Raw genomic sequence first — 19,156 nt, 5'->3', positions numbered from 1 at the left:
GGGCTGCAGAACTGAGCGTATTTTCCCTCTCCTCAAATCACGAAGAAGAAGAAGAAGAAGAACAGCAGTTTGTAACTGTTCTTCGTGCTTGTGCGCCTGATAGGAAGGCACGGAGAGACGCGCCGCGACAGCTACAGCAGCCGCACAACTGCACTGAGACGCGGTAGTGTGCGTAAACCATATTGCGGCTTCACCGAGCCAACGCGATTCGTGACACCATTCGCCCCGCAGCACCGGTATGGGTGTCCCGTCTTCAGTGGCGGTGAGTTGTTTCCTTTTGCGCGCACGCACGCGCGGAGGTATTTCTGACGGCGCCAGTCATTTGCTGCTTGCCAGTGCTATAGTCTTTGCGCATGCAATGCTGCGGCCGTCGAATAGTTCCACTCAGCATTAAAGGATTTCTCATTCGGTCGCTGCAAGTTCGTGCTTGTTTCTTTTGGAGGATCAGTGCAGAGAATATCGTCTGCTACCGAATGTCGCAGCAGACGACCCGGATGCCCAATAGTGCGTAGTGTAGCAATTAAAGTGAATTAAGGTGCATGTTTCGCTGATGACCGATTCACAGTGCCCCGCTAGCTTTCTTTTTGATATAGTATTACGGTTGCTCATTACCACTACCTTGCACCGTTATGATGAAGCGATGAAACTCGCCATACTCGTTGAAAGAATAAACGGAAGCGGCGCTTCAGGGTCGCGGTCGTTTCCAAGGGTGCTTATGCTTGATCAAGCGTCAAATGCATTCAGCAGGTAGCGACACACCCGGCCGCTTTGCGGGATCGCTTGCAAATGGGCCGCTGCAAATCGTGGTGCGGCCGCGTTTTTTGTGCCCCGCGCGAGCGCCAGGTAGTACGCGCGATACCTATCTCGTTCGCGAGGCGGGCAGGGTCACGCGTAGGGTTCTCAATTTCCTTTCCAGGATATTCCGTCAGCCACGTCATTCTCCAAGCCCTGCAAAAAGGGAACGCTGTCTAAACTGGTCGGCCGCCGATGGATATTCTTACCTGTGTGGAAAGAGCGCTATTGTGTGCTAGACGGCAACAAGCTGTACTACTACGACAGCGAGGTGAGCTACCGGAGCCCCTTCCCCCCCCCCCCTTTTTTTTTTCTGCCTGTTCGTCCGCGCTGCAACAGGACGTGCGATTTTACAGCGCACACGATGCAGCATGTTTTCGCTAAACTGCGAAGGTCAGATTCTTCTTTGGATGCTGATATGACGGCAAAGCGCATGTCTGCTTGCAGAAATATTGCGTTACGAAAAAAGGAAAAAGACTGGTCAGATGTACTTAATCCAGTTTGTTGTATGTGTGCAAGCCCATTGATCATTCTGCCACCCAACAGTTCCACCATGGTAAACTAAACTAAGAAGCTGGACAAAGAATTAAGACAACAAAGTGGCATTACATTTTGTATACTGCTTCCTTCATTATTATTTAGTATTCTTCTTTCCATTTCAGACGAGCAAGGGCACAAACTCCCACTGTGGTGTAATCAACTTAGACCTTTTCGATCTCTGTGAGGAATATGAGAGCAAATCCGTCCAGAATGGATTCGTCATCACAAACGCCAACCGAGGATTCTTTAACGTAATTAAGGCTCATTATGTCAGCATGACTAGTGATGCTGATGCACCCCAACACATCCTGTATGCTGACATCACTTGCTTTTCTTTATTTTTATTTTTTTGCCCTTACAGGAATACCATACTTTTGCTGCGGGTACCTTATCAGAGGTGTGTGACTGGATAGCACACATCCGTACACAGTTGAATCAGTCCATAGTGCAGAAGCGGACATCCTTTCTCAGGAAGTCACTTGCAAAACGGAAGACCAGGAAATCCCTTGAAAGCCAGGTATGACATGTCTGTTTGTGACATTTCATGATGCTTGCAACATTTTTCTGTGCATTCAACAGCACAGTTCAATCCAGTTTCCTAAAACTTGTTTTCAATGTTTAAAATTAAACTTACAAGGTGCAGCAAAAGCTGAGTGACAATAGAGTTGCAAAAAAGGGCAAAATTAAAGTCAAGTATGTTCAAGTCCAATATTGGCATTTAAAATGATTCAAAAAGCATTAGGGGTATGTAGCTCTTAAAATTTGGCCGAGATGCAGAGCATTAAGAGAATGACATTCACAAAGGGCATAGGTTACATTTTTAATATTACAACTCTTAGCACAAGTGTATATTCTGCACGACTTGTTTTTGCTTGCATTATTAATATATATATTCTTTTTTTTTTCAGCTAGACAAAGCTGTTTAGTCCTTTGTGTCACTTTGCAATGTAAAAAAACAAAAGAAAATGACAGAAACGAATGCTACAGTGTCTTTTCGTGAACTCGACTGCATTTCCATATCAGACTTTCATTTCCCTCTTTTTAGGTGACCACATAGTTATTGTATTTGTTTTGAATAATTAATTGCCATTCTAGCCTTTCTCCTTCTTCAACCTTGCAACAGTGAAAAGCAACAGTGGTTGTCTGGTTAATGAACACTTATTAGGCCTGTAAACTGGTAATTGCAGAATTACGTTTTTTTTTTCTCAGTTTTGCATGTGTATAACATCAAACAGAAATGCCTTAAACTTGTCCTTCAGACCTTCCAAGGCCAGCTCTAATCACAATTTAAAACATGTTCACAAAGAAATAATTACTTACGTCAGCTCGATTAATTACCCAGAATAGTTTGATGTCGCATGTAACTGCTGTAGCCTGCACTTGAAAGATGTGAAAGTCTTCAAACTCTCTAAAACTTACTGCAACGAGCACAAAATAGGCAAAAAACAATGTCACGAGGCTGGAATTACTTTGTTGAGGATTAGCAGCGGGTTCTGACAAAACAGACAAAAAGCCGCATGCGAGAATCACTTCATAATGTATGCACACTTGGCTGTGCACAGATTATGTGCTGAAAGCAGCCCCGATATATTATTTTAATGCCAATCAAATTTTTCTTAATTTTTTTTTTTTTTGTTCTTTGCCAGTTAAAAAGATGAGAAGGCTGTGTAACTAGAGTGCACACTTATGGGGGGCATGTGAGTAATCGTGCACATTGCCTCACAGATACTACAGACGAAAGCACTGATGTCTTTTTTTCTCTTTATTATTATATAACTTCTTTTGTAACAAGGAAGGCACTCTTCAAAGCACACTTAAAAGAATGTTTTTCAAAATTTGACTGTGCAAGAAGTACTGACACATACTTTTGAAGTTGTATAAATGCTACCACATGCTTCTCGTTTGCAAAAGCCTGACACTTAGCTGCCATAAAGGTTGATAAGATATCTTCATTTGATATTGAAGTTGGTCTTGAAATTCCATGCGCTTACTAACATTGTCATAATGTCAGGACACAGCAAAATTTGCTGAAGTCGTGTAGCAATAAGGGCAGGTATGATGACATTGGTCATAAAAAATAAACAAGAGTGCAGCACATGTTTCTTCTGACTGCACTCGCGTGTGACAGCTACAGTGATGGCAGCAGTTAAGCCAGCCTATGTATCATCATGTCACAGCGCATCCACCTTCGTGGTACCAAAACTGAAACCGGCTCGTAGAAACAAGTATTATAGTGTATTATTTAGGGCACTCTTAACAATTACCATATCTTTTCTAGAGTTTAGAGTGATTGGACATCTAGTAAACACAAAAAATTAGAAGTTGAAAATGTCATGCCAATACTCTAAGCAGTATAAGTCGGCTCACAATTGAACATGTTTAATGCAAGCTTTTCAAACAATACAGTTATCGCAACAGATGCACAGAACTAGGTGCGAGCTCCCCTGTGCATGTAATGACAGGTTTTCGCAACATCATGTGTGCCCTACAAGCTGAGTCGGATTCGGACTGTGGGGCAAGCTGTGTTCTTTTAATATGCAGGTCTTATGGCACCTGCAAGATTTTGATGCATGTGAGTGCTGCTAGTTCCTGAAGGCTGATTTTCACACACACCTTTCCTCGTGTGACCACGAAAAGCTTAGAATATAAAGTTTCTAGACCGAAATTAACTAATTTGGAAAACATATGGAAAAGTTTAAACATACAATTTTCAATTTGCCAGCTCGCTTGCTTAGCTGTATACCGGTGTCAGCAGTTGCAGTTGTTGTTAGTGGTGGAAATGGTGCAGTACAAAAACTGAGCAACTGAATACAGATACAGCTTTGGCAGTGAATAAGCAAGTTATTGCAGAACAATGGCATATTCAAAGCTGACACACCTTTACTGGACCCAACAAACTCCTGGCATTGCTATAAAATATTTTGACACAGCAAATCCATCGTGCATGTTCACGTGTTATGAGGAAATGTGTGACCATAGCATCCCGTTTACTTGCATGGAGCCAGTACCACTTGTCAACAAAACTATTTACATGTTACTATGGTACCAAAATTCATTTAAATGTGCAAAAGTCAAATTGGCAACAGAGAAACATTTTTGGTAATCTACAAGAAGTGCATATGACAAGACCTGAGGCATGTATGTTTGCAGTACTTGGGATGTACACACATTTAATGACAGGGTTCTATTACACTTTGTCACCTCATGTTATTTTACATCATTTAAATATACAGTACTAACCCCTCATTTAATGGACGAACTCATATGTGCTCTCATTATTGTGAGACACACTCTTTCCATTAACACCACAACATTAGAATACATATGCTTTGGGTGATTGTCAGTCCCTTTAACGTGAAGTGCTTTACTCCAGAATTGCCCATTATGGAAAAGTAACGCAGCAGGTGATATATGCTGCTGTTGACACTTCAGATTTGCACTTTATATTCTAGATTAAACGTTTCTACAATCAAACATTTCAAGACGTTCTGTTTGCACATGCAGGCAAATGTTGAGAGCAGTCCTCAGGTTTCAGATCCAACATTGGACATCCCTGTTAAAGAACCACTTGAAAGCATCACTAAAAATCGAGCCAAAGGCCCTGCGGGGAGAAGACTGCCACAGCGGAAGTCACAGATGCCAAAAGTATGTCTCGTGCTGTTTCAAAGCTTAGTTTACCTTATTTTAGTTTGCTACTTTGTGTATGCTTTGGCAACAGAAAGCTCTTACTGCTGGTCTGCAAAGGATATTATGCCTACGTATTTGTTCATAGAACCCCATACCCTGTTCTCAAATTTTGTAGGCTCTTATGATATGCTGGCTCACAAAGATGTTACATAGAACACTGCAGGGACAGCAGCAAATAGATTAAGAAAAAAAACAAAAGTGAATTAAAATAACCTTGAACACAATATATTTGAACGCAGAAATTCACTGACTTTCTTAGTTTAAATGCTGTACAAATACTCAGTGATTGAAACGAATATTGGCCAGCATGGTTGCTGGTGTTTTTTGCACTAGCGGTGGTTGCCAAGGAAATTGAACTGATGCATTGTGGTATACCATGAAAGTGAGGGCATCTATGATGCTTTATGAATGCATCTGGCCTCCCAGCGATCAACCGTTGCTTACCGGTAGCACAAAAAGTGCTGGCTGCCACGTGGGCACATTATCGTGTTTCAAACCCTGAGCACTGTACATAACTGTATGCTTGTGCGACCAGATCGAGCATGAATGAAAGCACTTGTATTTCACGTAGAGGTAACTGTGATTAAACTATCACCCTCATTTTGCAGTCTCTTTCTCAAGAAGTAAGCAGTCAGAAGGTCCCGATTTCTCACAAGCAGGAAGTGGTTACAGAGGAAGCAGAGTGAGTTGAGTTAATTTGTTTATATTTTTCCTCATTACAATTTCTCATACAGCTAAATCAGCTTTTGTTGGTGAAGAATTAATTCAAACTAGCACATGTCGTGTTTTAAGAGTCAAATGACATTATGGAGAGCTGAACTGGGAAGCAAGTGGCATATAGTGTCTTGACGAAGATGATGCGCAATCGAAGTGTTAGTATTTGCAAGACTTATTAATGTTTGTGCAAAGTGCAACAGTAACGTTTCCGGTGTTTTATATAATCACATGCATTTAGTTCCAGTAATGGTAATGTTAATGTGTTATACATCATCATCAGCCTATCTTTATGTCCACTGCAGGACAAAGGCCTCTCCCTGCGATCTTCAATTACCCCTGCCCTGCACCAACCGATTCCTACTAGCGCCCGCGAATTTCCTAATTTTATCGCCCCACCTAGTCTTCTACCGTCCTCGACTCCGCTTCCCTTCTCTTGGTACCCATTCTGTAACCCTAATAGTCCAATAGTTATCTAACTTGCACATTACATGACCTGCCCAGCTCCATTTTTTTTCTCCTGGTGTCAATTAGAATATTGTCTATACCTGTTTGCTCTCTGATCCAAACCACTCTCTTTCCGTCTCTTAATGTTATGCCTGGCAATCTTCGTTCCATCGCTCTATGTGCAGTCCTTAAATTGTTCTCAAGTTTCTTTGTCAGTCTCCAAGTTTCTGCCCCATATGTCAGCACTGGTAAAATGCACTGATCGTACACCTTCCTTTTCAATGATAATGGTAACAAATATAACAACCTAACAAATGTAAACTCGTGTCTTGCACTCGCAGCCGTAACCCCCTCACATTTACCTATTCCATTGCTGATGTTCCAATAGAATCAGTCCAATCACTCAAATACCTCGGTGTCATCCTATCTTGTGATCTGTCCTGGCGCTTGCACGCTACTAACATCATCTCAGCTGCTAATAAATCGCTAGGATTTCTTAGGCGACATCTGCGTCATACCCTACAACAAGTAAAAGCGTTGGCTTATTAATCATTTGTAAGATCGAAACTTGAATGTGCATCTCCCATCTGGAATCCGCATCAGATTTATATCACAAAGTCACTTGACGCTGTGCAAAATCGTGCTACTAGGTTTATTCAATTTTCATATTCATACGATATCAGCATTACATCGATGAAAACGGAATCTGGCTTGGAAACGCTTTCTTTCCGTCGACAGGTTGCCACCCTCTCTCTCTTCCGTCCATTTTTTTTCAGCTCCTTAAATCACCCACCGTACATCACGCCCCCTTCATACATATCTCATCGCACCGGTCATCCGCTTCAAGTTGCACGCGCACATGCCCGGACCACCACTTTTCAAGCATCATTCTTTATTCGAGCATCAAGGGACTGGAACGGCCTTCCACACGCCATCACAGCCATCACAAGCCCATCTCTGCCTTTACTGAAGCTGTTGTCACCCATATCTCAAAATGAACGCCTGTTTCTAATGTTCATTTTATTAACCACCCCTTATGTAATACCCCTCCAATGGGGTTTTTAAGGTAATAAAGTGAAGTGAAGTGAGGTAAGCTTCCAGTCAGAAGCTGACAATGTCTGCTGTATGCGCTCCAACCCATTTTTATTCTTCTGTGAGTTTCCTTCTTGTGGTCAGGGTTCCCTGCAATTAATTGACCTAGGTAAACATACTTCTTCACAGACTCTAGAGGCTGACTGGCGATCCTGAACTCTTGTTTCCTTGCCCGGCTATTCATCATTACCTTTGTCTTCTGCATATTTAATCTTCAACCCCACTCTTACACTCTCTCTGTTAAGGTCCTCAATCATTTGTTGTAACTCGTCTGGTGTTGCCGATCAGAACAATGTCATCAGCAAACCGAAGGTTGCCGAGATATTCGCTGTCGATCCTTACTCCTAAGAATTACCAGTTCAATAGCTTGAATACTTATTCCAAGCATGCAGTGAATAGTATTGGAGAGATTGTGTCTACTTGTCTGACCCCTTTCTTTATGGGTATCTTCTACTTGCGTAGAATTAAGGTAGCTGTGGAATTTCTGTAGATATTTTCTAAGAAATTAACGTAAGCGGCCTGTACTCCGTGATTACGTAATGCCTCTATGACTGCTGGTATCTCTACTGAATCAAGTGCATCTGAACAGGACTTTTGAGTTTGCCTGACAGATGGCTTGTGATATAATTTGTCCTATTGCAGCACAACAGTGGTGCCTCCCTCCTATTATTTTTTTGCAGTAGAGACGTGAATGCCAGCTGTAGTTAAGTGATCACAGCGATCGCACAACCATTTACAGCAAACTAAATAAATGTGAATTAGCTACAATCTGCGATATTGCTATAAGGCATATTGAAAGCTCCTGCAAAATATTACTTTTCAAGGGAAATGTTTGCTTCATTCTGATCATCTCTGTACTCTGTCATGCCTATGCGAGTATGATTAGCTATTGCAACAAACAAGAAAGCGGTTATATGAAGAAAATTGTTGTGGCCTTGTAATGAAAGCGAAGTGAATTACTATGTTGAGTTTTTAAGATGTGAAAAACATAAATGCTAGATATTACCAGTTATGTGGGTTTTATTTATTTTTATTGTGTTTGCATATCTAATTCCCCAAACTGTTTCCATATCCAGACCAACGGAGGTGGGTACAAAGTCCGAGACAGATAAGCCAAGGCCAGCATCGGCTCTCTTGTACCACTATAGTTCTAGCGAGGAGGACGACACGGATAAAACAAGAGAACCCGAATCTGCCAGCCAAACTGAAGACACCAGGGAGCCAAGCCATAAGCTGCCTGATGGATCATGCACTCCAAACACACGCACAGAAACAATGCAGGATCGGCTGAGAAAACTGCGCGAGGAGCTGTCCTGCCACGTAGACGACGTGACAATGAAGTCCCTCCTCGAACGATTGAGCTACTGTGAACTCGAACTGCAAGTTGCAGTACAGGTGCTGAGTCTCTACTTGTGCCTTTCCTTTTTTCGTACAGCAAAAGCTGTTAAGAAGAGTATTGCAGCCATTTTATTGCAGCAAAGGCCTGTGTGCAGCAGCTTGCTCAGTACCAATTACCAGCGCAGCCTGCGTCAGAGCCCTAAATTTTACCTTCGAAATATAATTATCAGTCGTTATAAAATACAGGTTGCCTTGCATATTACCTTACATGAACAGAACGACAGTTTCTTGGTGCAGCTTTTTAACCAGAAATCCATATTTATTTTTCTTATGTCGTGTTTTACCTGCTCCACATTGGAGGTGAGCTAGGAGTCTGTACAGCTGCAATGCTAAAAAGCAGCCAGCAAGACGCTTAGCATGAGAGCTCCAAAGTGGCCATATGACCAGGGCGACACCGACTGAATCATCACTAAGAACAACCAGCGAATAAACCTCTAGTACTGTCGAAGGATGTGACAACTAGCCTATGCAACTTCACTGTCTTTGACATACCAGTTGCTCAGATTGGCATACATCTGTGAAGGATTTTTCTCCTTGGTTGTATTCCAATTTTCAACACAGACCATCTACTTTGCTGTCATTGCCAGATAGTTGCTATGTTAAGACCTGTTCTGGTCCAGACAGAGATGGGTTTGAGAAGACAGTGTCAAAGTATGCAACAATGCAAGGCTAAACTGCTGTCAATGAGCAGGTGGCAAAATTAAGTAAAGCAACGCGGAGCTGGACGCTGTAAAGTCAGATTTACCGTTACGTTGAACACTCAATGATGTGACTGATGCATCAAGCCTCAAGGCAAGTTTTGCTTATAAGAGAGTCGCTAGTCTTCATGAAAGGTATGCTTCAAAATCTTATTTGTACATGTCATGAAGTTTTGGTCTGTTACGACACACACTTGTGCGGTCACATAGCCTCTAAATGAAACAATTAAAGTCTGACTATTCTGCATGTGTACTTTGCTGGTGGCTGTATTGACATATAACTTTTTTTTTTTATATATAGGCAGAAAAGAACATAGAGGCTTGTTCATGTTCCTATAAGCAGCCAAGAGGCTCATGTTTTAGACATCAAGGTATAGAACTTTGCTTGCTGCAATGATCTGGAACACATCCTTAGTATCTTGCTGGCCATACTTGGCACACAGTTCATTGAAATCCAATAGCTACCTATTGCTATGAGTGTGCACATGAGAGTAGAAATCAGCTCTCGGATCACAAAATAATTAACATGGTGCATTGATAAACCATCTTTTTTGTAGAGCTCCAGTTTAATTTCACCCTTACTCCACCACCATCCTCTTCTACTGATAAGTTCTTGCCAGTTGCCGACAACTGCAGAACCTTTGGTTGGAAGCAATTCATGAAGAGATGCCCTTTAATTCCCAACAAGCTCTAAACCTTTCATAGAAGGTGTTGCATGTCTCCTTTAACAATTCTTTCCACCATTATCATTAGTCTAATTTATATCCACAGCAGGACAAAGATCTTTTCCAGCAGTTTCCGATTACGCCTCCTTTACCTATGCTTTGCAGCATGTTAGAGCATGAACAACGGGAATGTACACTTGTAGCTCTTTGTTATTAGCCGAGTGCATTGGGTTCCCATTCCTGTTGTTCATGTTCTTATGTGCTGAGACACTTGGCATCAACTAGTCAAACGCTAGACATTGGTGACTTTTTCGTACACCACGTGACTTGGTCCTGTGCCAGCAGTTCCTCCCCAAATTCTTCTCTCAATCAGTTCTACCTGTGGCTGCTCCTCTAGCAAGATGCTTTTTTTGTATTGCAGACTGTGCAGCAGGTCCTGGACGAAGCGTCAGCCGTGCTCGCAAAGACCAAGGGGGCCACCAAGCAGCAGCAGCCGCCAGTGCCTGCTTAGTCTTTGCACGTTCTGGTGATGCCGGAGAGTGCTGCACTTGTCTCCGTCAAGGAGAGGACATGAACTGCTGCGGAGGAGTGCGCGGCTGACAACAGAGAATGTAGTCTGCACAAGCACAGCCGCTAGTTGGGGTGGCGGGGAGGGGGGACAGAGATGCATGCAAAGATTAACCAAAGGGAAGCCTGCTGCTGCGTTCAACTAGCATGGTTGTGATGGGTAGTGCAATATTTCTGGCTTCACTTTTGTGGCTTCAAATGTTAAACTCAAAGTGCTGTCATTTGGCTGTTTTCTGTGTTGTGTGATATGCAGCACAAATGAGGCACGTAGATGACACAGAAGACTAAGACAGGGCATGCCTCTTTTGTGAGACACATTGCATAATTCAATACCAATGAGCTCGTCGGTCTGCCCTTCAGTATTTTCAATGCTTTGCTAAAAAAATAAAAGTAATTGTAGAGAACATAAAAGGCCATTGTGGGCATCGCTGTCCAGACGCTAACAGCCAGGTTTAGTGGTTGCAGTTCATTACATTAAACATTTACTTTACTTTACTTCAGAAATAAATTGCATTAAATCCTGAATTTTAATAAAGTGCTGACACGGGCCAGTTGGTACATGTCTGAAAAAACAAATAACAGCACGCAACGGGACGTGCAGACTCAGATAGAGTCTGTCTGCACGTCCCATTGCTTGCACTGTTAGTTTTTTTCCTGAATTTTAGCTTTTAAATATTGCAAGCAAATGTGATGATGAAGGGAGCCACAACATATTCTCAGTGAAATTCACTGGTGGAGTGAGGGAAAATGTGCACACTACCTGCAAATTTTCATGGTAAAGTTGAACCTTGTTATAACGAAGTCACATCGACATAAAAATACCTTTATTATATCTGATATTCGTTTAAGCATGTGTTTCTTACACGCTGATATTGGCAACAGACATTAACTTTAGTTCGTTATATCTGATAATTCATTATATCAACGTTTGACTATTTGAACAGCAGCACCAGATTGCCCTCTAGTAATATTTGTATGAGCCTATGTAAGGGGGAGGGATGCAAGCACACATCCATGTCTGTGTGCTGCCCCGGCGTCATGTCCCTGTGGTGCTATGCCCACCTAGCGGCAGCCTGGCGCACTTCACGCCATCATTACTAGTCAAAAGAAATGTGAGAAGCCCAAAGCAGTGCCTTGAGGCAGGTTTTAGATTTGATGTTGCACTGGCCTTATCGAATTCAACCTGGTTTGCTGTGGTTTTTATGTTCCTAGTGTATGATGATGAGACATTTTATTAGAACTGCCTTGGCCACACTTTCTTGAAAGAAACTGTAGGTACTCCATGCCGATGGAGGAACACAGCCTTAGTCTGTGAGAACTGTCCAGCGCATGGAACAGAATGTTGCTTCGGAATGGGGAGGTTTGTCTGTGTTAAGAGAGCTGCTAATGAGAAACACCAAGTTAAACTAGATTGGTGGATTGCACTTTTGTAACGACAGAAAGGCCAGTCTTAATATGACTGATGACTTGGTGGGCCAGAGCTGATGGAAACCAAAAAGAAAAAACTAGTAGTGACACTGTATCACTATTACCCCATGAACTCTTTTAGATGTAGAATTTGGCAGCATTTGCTGCACAATGAGAGGAGGAAATGCCTACAGACTGAGCTTGTCAAAAATATGTTAATACTAGTGAAATCTCAGACGTCACACCAACATTGTTATTGTAGCTTTGGTGAGGTTCATTTTCTCTTCATGGAATTTTTCTCTGCTAAGAGCCAACGTTCTTATGCAAAATGAATGCAAATAGAGTTTTGAAAGAAGTCCTACCATTCTGCAACGAGATTACCTTAATTTTTTCTGCTGAATAGTGAACAATTTTCCACAATTTAAATGGAAATAATTTTGGTGAAAATTCTACCAATCTAAACTGACTTGGTGTCACTCTGTGGTGTTCCTTTCAGTGGCTAGCTGATGATGTAACATGATCCGGTAATGGAGAAATCTAATGTTATAGAACACCTTGAAGGGAATGCAACTCCCTTGATCAAAAAAAAAAAAAATTTGCCTTAAATCTGGTAAATTTTTGCCTTTTAAGCTCAAGAGTGCCTGCAGTGTATTATGAAGGCCATAGGGAAGTACGTATTGTAGATATATTGATTGTTGCCCACGGCGGACAGGGGATTTGACTGTGCGATCAGAACGAGAATGCATTCTTATACGAGTGTACAATGTTTTTTAATATTGTGTTGGTAACTGTTCTTTTATTTATTTTTTTGCTTCACTGAAAGCACATATGCATGGTCCTATATCCATATTTATGCGTACAGCAGACACGTCAAGAATCGAAAGGTTGTTGCCGATGTTGGTGTCATTATGGTTGCGTAGCTAACATGTCCGGAAAGCATGAGAGATGCATCATTTACTTCAAGGAAATTTCGCAGGGTGTTGAGTGTAGCTGCCCAAATTGACGCTGTGATTACGCTATCTAATGCACAACCTGCTGCAATTTATTGTGAAGTGTGCACAACAGATAGAAAACAATGGCACTTGTGGCTGGCAAGAACGAAGGTGCTGCCGTGTTCCAAGCAATAATAGTAGCACACTGCATTGACATTTATGCAGAAGCCTTTGCTTGCAGCCAAGCACATTTCTTTTGTTATCTCCCAGAGTTTTCCAAGTTTGCTTTTTACTACAAAAACTGGAATTGAGACAGGACTACTGGGTGTGTTACACAATTAGCACATGTCCTTGCTACTCTGAATGCTGAAAATTGTTGCACTCTCAATGCAGTACTGACGTGACGTTTTCCAACTCTTAATTTTTATTAGCTAATGAAGGTTTAAGTTCCTTAGACCAAAGAAAAAATGCTTTCAAGCATCAGAGTGCCTTAAATAACTTACTGTAGTACTCGTGTCTACAAACCAGTTTCGGTACCCAATAGGTGGGCGCATTACAATGTTGTGAAATGCTGGCTCACTCTGTTCTTGTGATGGCTGCGACTGCCACACGCAAGTGCAGCCAGAAACAGACGTGTTTCCGATGTCAATTTCTTTATGAGCAGCATGATCATAGCTAGCCTTGTGACTAAGCAATGTTGGCAAAACTTCTCTGTGTCATGGTGTCACGATAATGTTCGTAAAAGCCAGGTCTGGCATTTTAAGACGAACTTTAGTATCAAGTTAAAATATCATTTGTGTTTCTCAACCTTCATAATTCTACTTACAAGGAACATGTGGTAGCATTTCTACAACTTCAAAAATATTTGTCGGTACTCGTTTTAAAAAACTTTGCTGTCAGTGATACGCATGCACAGATAATTTTAACAGCTGTTGTTATCTGTTAGTCTTTGACCTTGTTGCTGTATTGCAAGTACTTCATGCACTGTGGCACAGCAAGGGATGTACCACACTAAAGCAGAAAGGAGATGAGATGCCAGGCCCACACTTCGAGCCCAGAGTAGACAGGAATGGTGCTAAGCGTCTGCTATTTGCTGCAATTGCTGTCACCTAGTTTCTGCCCATCACATTCACTGAGCAAGACTAGACTAGATCAGACAGGAGTGGAAGGTGCACCACTGCAAATCACTGACCAGATTGCATCAGTGAAAGTATAAAAGAGAGGTGCCAATCACTGATGGACCACGTTTAAAAATTGCATGTAACTGCCTTGCGACAAGTTTTTTCGGTCTTTTCAGCTACTGCATGAACATTTCTGTCACCAACTGGTTGCCCTGGAAAGCACAGTTCTGCAACCTCATTCTGTGATCGTGCTGTGGAATGTCAGCCACAAGGCTCCTTATGCAAGATTCTCTAGGCCCAAAGTGAACTATGCTTTATCTAAGCTTGACTGGAGATTACCAAGCTTAATGATGCAGCAAACTTTAAAACGTGGACACCTGTGCCCTAGAACACAATGATGCCAACTGCAATCTTTCGACTAGCATGCAAGTTGTAAGGTATAGTTCACTATAGTTGCACAGTCGCAAAACAAAGTATGACTTCAATCTATTGCAAGGTACCCCTGAATGTGATTAGCAAAACATGAAGTGCAGTGTTAAGAAAATGACCCTGCATCATTTCAGTTAATTTATGTGTAAACTTGGTTTGTGTTATGTTGAATCAAGTGCATATTTATCACTATTTTGATTATTGTTATGGTGTTTTGTCACCATGGGTGCCTGCACCCACTACCCAAATTAGTCTGGGCAATACATCTTTTGCCTAGTAATACTGGACAGCTCCTCTGTGTCTCCCTGAATGACTTAGCACTGGTAGATGGAACAGCAGTAACAACAGTGTGGTTCCATTTTCATTCAACATCTCGGGCAATGTGCACACGAACATGAGGATTTTATCCAGTATTACTTGACATGAATAAGATGAACATGTTGAACAATGAGCTCCGATTTAGCTTGTTTCCAGACGGAGAAATGAGTGTCATTCCTGGGAGCTCCTCTGAACAAACGTGTGCCTTCGGAGTCTTCCCTCCCCAAACGACCTAAATGCACATGTCGGTTCTAAGTTTTATTTATAAATAAAGGCATCTGCCAAACGCTATTTATTGTACACAAACTTGAATGACTCTGTGCGTGACTTGAAGCTCAAACAGAAGGCGCGAGTTTGCCATGAAAATTTTGCTCTTAACAACGGAGAAAAAGGACCTACTCAATGCAAACAGTAAAAAGTACTTGGGTTCACTGTTCGTCAGTAAAAGACTCAAGCAACATCATTTTTCACAGGCTCTTTGTAAAGATATGTGCGTGCAGAACAGCAAAATAAAAAATGAAATAATAAAGAAGACTGCATGCACAACAAAGGGGCTTGATAATCACAAGCATAAAGTGAAATATCGCTTGAACTCGGCACAGTTCCCTTTAAAAATGTCGGGCAGCATAAACTCTAGCAACAGGAGAAGCTTCATGCATAAATTAAACTGACAATGTGCCTTGAACTCCTAAATTGAGCAAACATGCTGTCAGCAAGCGCTGTTTTGTAACAATCAGAAGCCATATGCTACCTCGTGTGATGGCACGAAATATTCCAATCCTGTTTGCAGTGTTCAAGCATAAGGCAAACAGGTGTACTGCGAGTGTTGCCACACTTTTCAACTTCTGTGCTGGTGCACGGTCAACATATATATGTTGTGTCAACATGGCAAGAGAAAAGGTGCCGATGCACAAACATTTGCCTTCATGTGCTCGTCTAGTAAAGTTGCATGTCAAGATATACAAGGCTCAAAGCTGGCTTTCTTTGCAAGAGGTAGGTAAAGGTCATAAAAACTGCTGGTAGTACTGGCAGAAGAGACTGACTGATTATAAAGAAAAGGTTTTGTACAGGAACAGCTTTCAAGCACATTTCTTTTGAAGGCTAACTTGTCTGACACAAGCTATAGTATGCATTACGAAGTATATATATATATCCTTATATGGTGCTTTGATGCCTACCTGTGCACTGTACATGATCCCATCTGTAAGGCTTTGGGAAGTACGATTTATGATTGAAAACTGAATTAAGTACCACAAGATTCCATCAAGCAACAAGTTAGTCCTCACAAAACAGATTTTCTTTTCCGTTTTCTCAAAATGGTTATGGCTGTACTAGTCTTGCTAAATGAAGTAACTTCGTCGTTTAGTACTGTCACTGTTGTTGCACATGGTTGCCTTGCATAATACATAAAGCAGCGAAAATGTCTGGATAGTATATGAACATACAATATACATACATGTAAATATGTAAATCAATAATAACCTTGATCCTCTAAGTAAAGCTCTGCTAATAAATGGCTGTATATTACACACAGTTCAAAACTCAACCTAACCCAAACGGCACAACTCCTCCATTAATGCAACTCAAAAGACACAATAACCCAAACACAAGTCCATGTATGAAATAATATACAAAACAAGCATTCTATTCCCATAAAAGCTAACTAAAAATCTCGAGAGCAAGACGTGTCACACAGACAAATCCAAAAACAATGCAAGTGCTTCTGCTTCATAAGCAGAAATATGAAAAGTGAGTTTCTGCATATAGAGCTGTTTGTTTTTTCACTTGTACATAGATGGAACTGCATGTTCAAAGGAGTTCAACAACTTTCACATATATATATAGATATATATATATATATATATATATATAAAAGTTCAAACAAGTGCTTCAATGACTTAGCTAAGGGTTTTTGTCAACAAGGGCTATTGTGCAGCAATTTGCTCCACCTTGATTTAAAAGCAGCAAATTAGGGATGCAGTGTACAGGAATGCAGTCTTTCACACTGGTGCTAGCCACCTTTGATAGAAACTGGTGCATCAAGAACCACACTAGGCATGCAGATATTAAATTTGATCACCCACCAATTCCACTGAGAGCACTACTCTCGAGGGCCTGAACTAGCCTTCATCGTTACAAGCATGCAAAAACTAAGCTGAATTTCAAATGAATTTCAATGTGCTTGAATACTGTAGCGCTATACACCGCTTTGTTGTGCGCTTTGAGAATGCAGAATATTTGCATACTGCAGCCCTAGCTGCATCTGCACAATAGACAGTGCATGTGTCATCAGCTCAAACTGTCTGCAATGGAGAAAACTTGCTCGGTGCATGATAATGCACAATTACGCAGGCTGCACATTTCTTGAGGCCACTCTGATTTTCTCAATGTGCTCATGCATGCTGGGGCAACATGCTGGATTTACACGAATATAACATGAGACTTGACAAGAAAATAAATCAATGTTACCACTGTAATGTGACGTAACAATGTGAAACTCATGCACATTAATGGGCTTCTAGTGCTTTAGCAAGGTGTAATGTGTAATTGGCAACAGCGATACATCACTCCATGAAACTTGCGCATGCAGCACGGCTCGCAAGGTTGTGCATCATGGTGACACCCCACCCCTTAACTGGTGGAAATGTCCCATGATATGCCACGAAGCCAGCCAGGATAGCTTTGCTTATAAAAGTGAAGTTGCGCTGGCATGCATCTTTTTAATAAAGTGATTTCACTCCCACCCACGCATGTACACCGACATTCTCCTTATGATGTCAAAAGGTTGGCTTTTGTGCAAAGTCCAGTTGCCTAGTAGTTGAGCTCACCATATATGAAAGCACAAAATAAAAAAAATACCTCATGTTATATTCGCGCAAATACAACCTATATGCTCCACAATCTCTCAACAATACCTCCCTCCGCAGACATGCCTCCATAAATTTGAAAGAGAGTGTCAGGTGCAGTGACAATGACCACTGACGATCTCCATGCAACACGGTAACACTGAAACAAGTGCTTCTCCAACTAATATATGTGGAGCTGAGGATGCTTGTGTACACATGAGCACGTAAGCTCATACTGGCACTTATGCTTACAGTTGGTGATGATTCCCGAACACACAAGTCTTGCAAACGTGAATTTATAAACCAGAAAGAAGAACACACTTTCCTTTCACATGGTTTCGCAAGGTTCTACACTATCCATTGCTCGGCAAATTGCACCTCTCATCTCAGAATCTGAAACTATCAATCTGACATACACCAACAGCCTGAAGGGCTCGTTGTAGAACTGACTAGTTAAAAGACATTACAGGTACTGCCACTGTGCAGCACCCTCTATAATTATGTCACTGTTGTCAACAACAGGTACACACTAAGTGCTGCTTAAACTGTTAAAGAAAATGCAAGGACAAAGCTGAGAGCCTCTGACTCTGGATGCAATGTCACCAAGAAGAAACTTAAAGCAGTTGCTTCATTACACAGGAGTAAATGAATAGCGCTAGTTAATGCGCCAATTGTCAGCCTCTAGCGGTTTACATTTTTGAAAATCTTTGTTCAATTAATATGACGTAAAAAGCCTTTAGCGATGCATGGCTCTCCTCAAGATCGGAATTTTATCTATGTGGCTTCAATGAGCAGTATAGATATTACGCTGCACACAAGGACAGCAGAAAGAAATGACACACATGAACCTATGTGCATCTCATTTATATGTGTGTGCGTCTCATACGTGAGATGCCAGCAGATGAATTTATGTGTATCTCATTTCTTCTGGCTGTCCTTGTCTCCAATGCACTATGTACTTTGCTCCAACAGGTCCAAATAGCAGCATTATTCAACGAGCACTTGCTACAACCAACAAGACATAAGACTGGTTGTTGCCTCAGAAGACTGGGTTACGATGAAGCTAAAATAAGAAACCCTCAACCAAAATGACAAAACTATGACGCTTGCCAAAACCAGATGAATGATTGAGAGATGCTACTACTACATGCCTGCAAAGGCACAAACAATACCCCATCAGGGTGGGCAAGGTTGGTCTGTAGTCCACACAAGAGCATAAAGAAGAAGAAAGCAAGCTTATATCGTGGCCCCCATTGGCTGGATGAGCAGCAGAAAGGCACTTGTTGCATGTGGGCGACTAAAACTTGTTCTTGTGCTGACTCACGAGATAAGATGGCGTACAAGACTGTTGAAACCCTTTGGACACGCACATAGGTCTTGTCCCTGCAACAAAAATACACATAAATAACGGCTTAACTTCACACTCCAAGAAGCATTGCAATCTACACCACTATCATGGCAACCCTTACAGACATGCATATCAGTTTTTATACCTTGCTCATT

The 19,156-nt window shown here is 41.6% G+C and overlaps 2 protein-coding genes across 7 annotated transcripts in view; one reads left to right on the top strand and one right to left on the bottom strand.

The window, feature by feature from the left end:
• The first annotated feature begins 66 nt into the window (after positions 1-66).
• Positions 67-15,098, top strand: LOC142571842 (uncharacterized). 2 transcript variants are annotated; one of them, XM_075680494.1, is made up of 8 exons: positions 67-262; positions 917-1,063; positions 1,455-1,583; positions 1,694-1,849; positions 4,837-4,977; positions 5,628-5,701; positions 8,349-8,667; positions 10,455-15,098. In XM_075680494.1, the coding sequence occupies exons 1-8, from the start codon at positions 239-241 to the stop codon at positions 10,542-10,544; spliced, it is 1,080 nt and encodes a 359-aa protein (XP_075536609.1). In that variant the 5' UTR covers positions 67-238; the 3' UTR covers positions 10,545-15,098. The 2 variants fall into 2 exon arrangements, with proteins under 2 accessions (XP_075536609.1, XP_075536608.1); XM_075680493.1 differs by lacking the exon at positions 67-262 and adding an exon at positions 302-843.
• Nedd4 (E3 ubiquitin-protein ligase Nedd4) overlaps positions 15,053-19,156 on the bottom strand; it is a 46,803-nt gene continuing 42,699 nt past the window's right edge. For all 5 annotated transcript variants that reach the window (XM_075680486.1, XM_075680487.1, XM_075680489.1 and 2 more), the window contains exon 21: positions 15,053-19,036. The gene's annotated coding sequence lies outside the window, so the exon portion shown is untranslated. The remainder of the gene's footprint in view (positions 19,037-19,156) is intronic.

The sequence above is a fragment of the Dermacentor variabilis genome, chromosome 2 (genome assembly GCF_050947875.1).
Source record: "Dermacentor variabilis isolate Ectoservices chromosome 2, ASM5094787v1, whole genome shotgun sequence".
NCBI lineage: Eukaryota > Metazoa > Arthropoda > Arachnida > Ixodida > Ixodidae > Dermacentor > Dermacentor variabilis.
Note: the sequence above shows the minus strand (reverse complement) of the source record. Positions and strands in the feature narration are given on the sequence as shown.

Coding starts and splice junctions, on each gene's coding strand:
- LOC142571842 (XM_075680493.1), top strand. CDS start 787: ATGGGCCGCTGCAAATCGTGGTGCGGCCGCGTTTTTTGTGCCCCGCGC. Junction 5,702..8,348: donor GTGGTTACAGAGGAAGCAGA/GTGAGTTGAGTT, acceptor TTCCATATCCAG/ACCAACGGAGGTGGGTACAA. Junction 8,668..10,454: donor AACTGCAAGTTGCAGTACAG/GTGCTGAGTCTC, acceptor TTTGTATTGCAG/ACTGTGCAGCAGGTCCTGGA.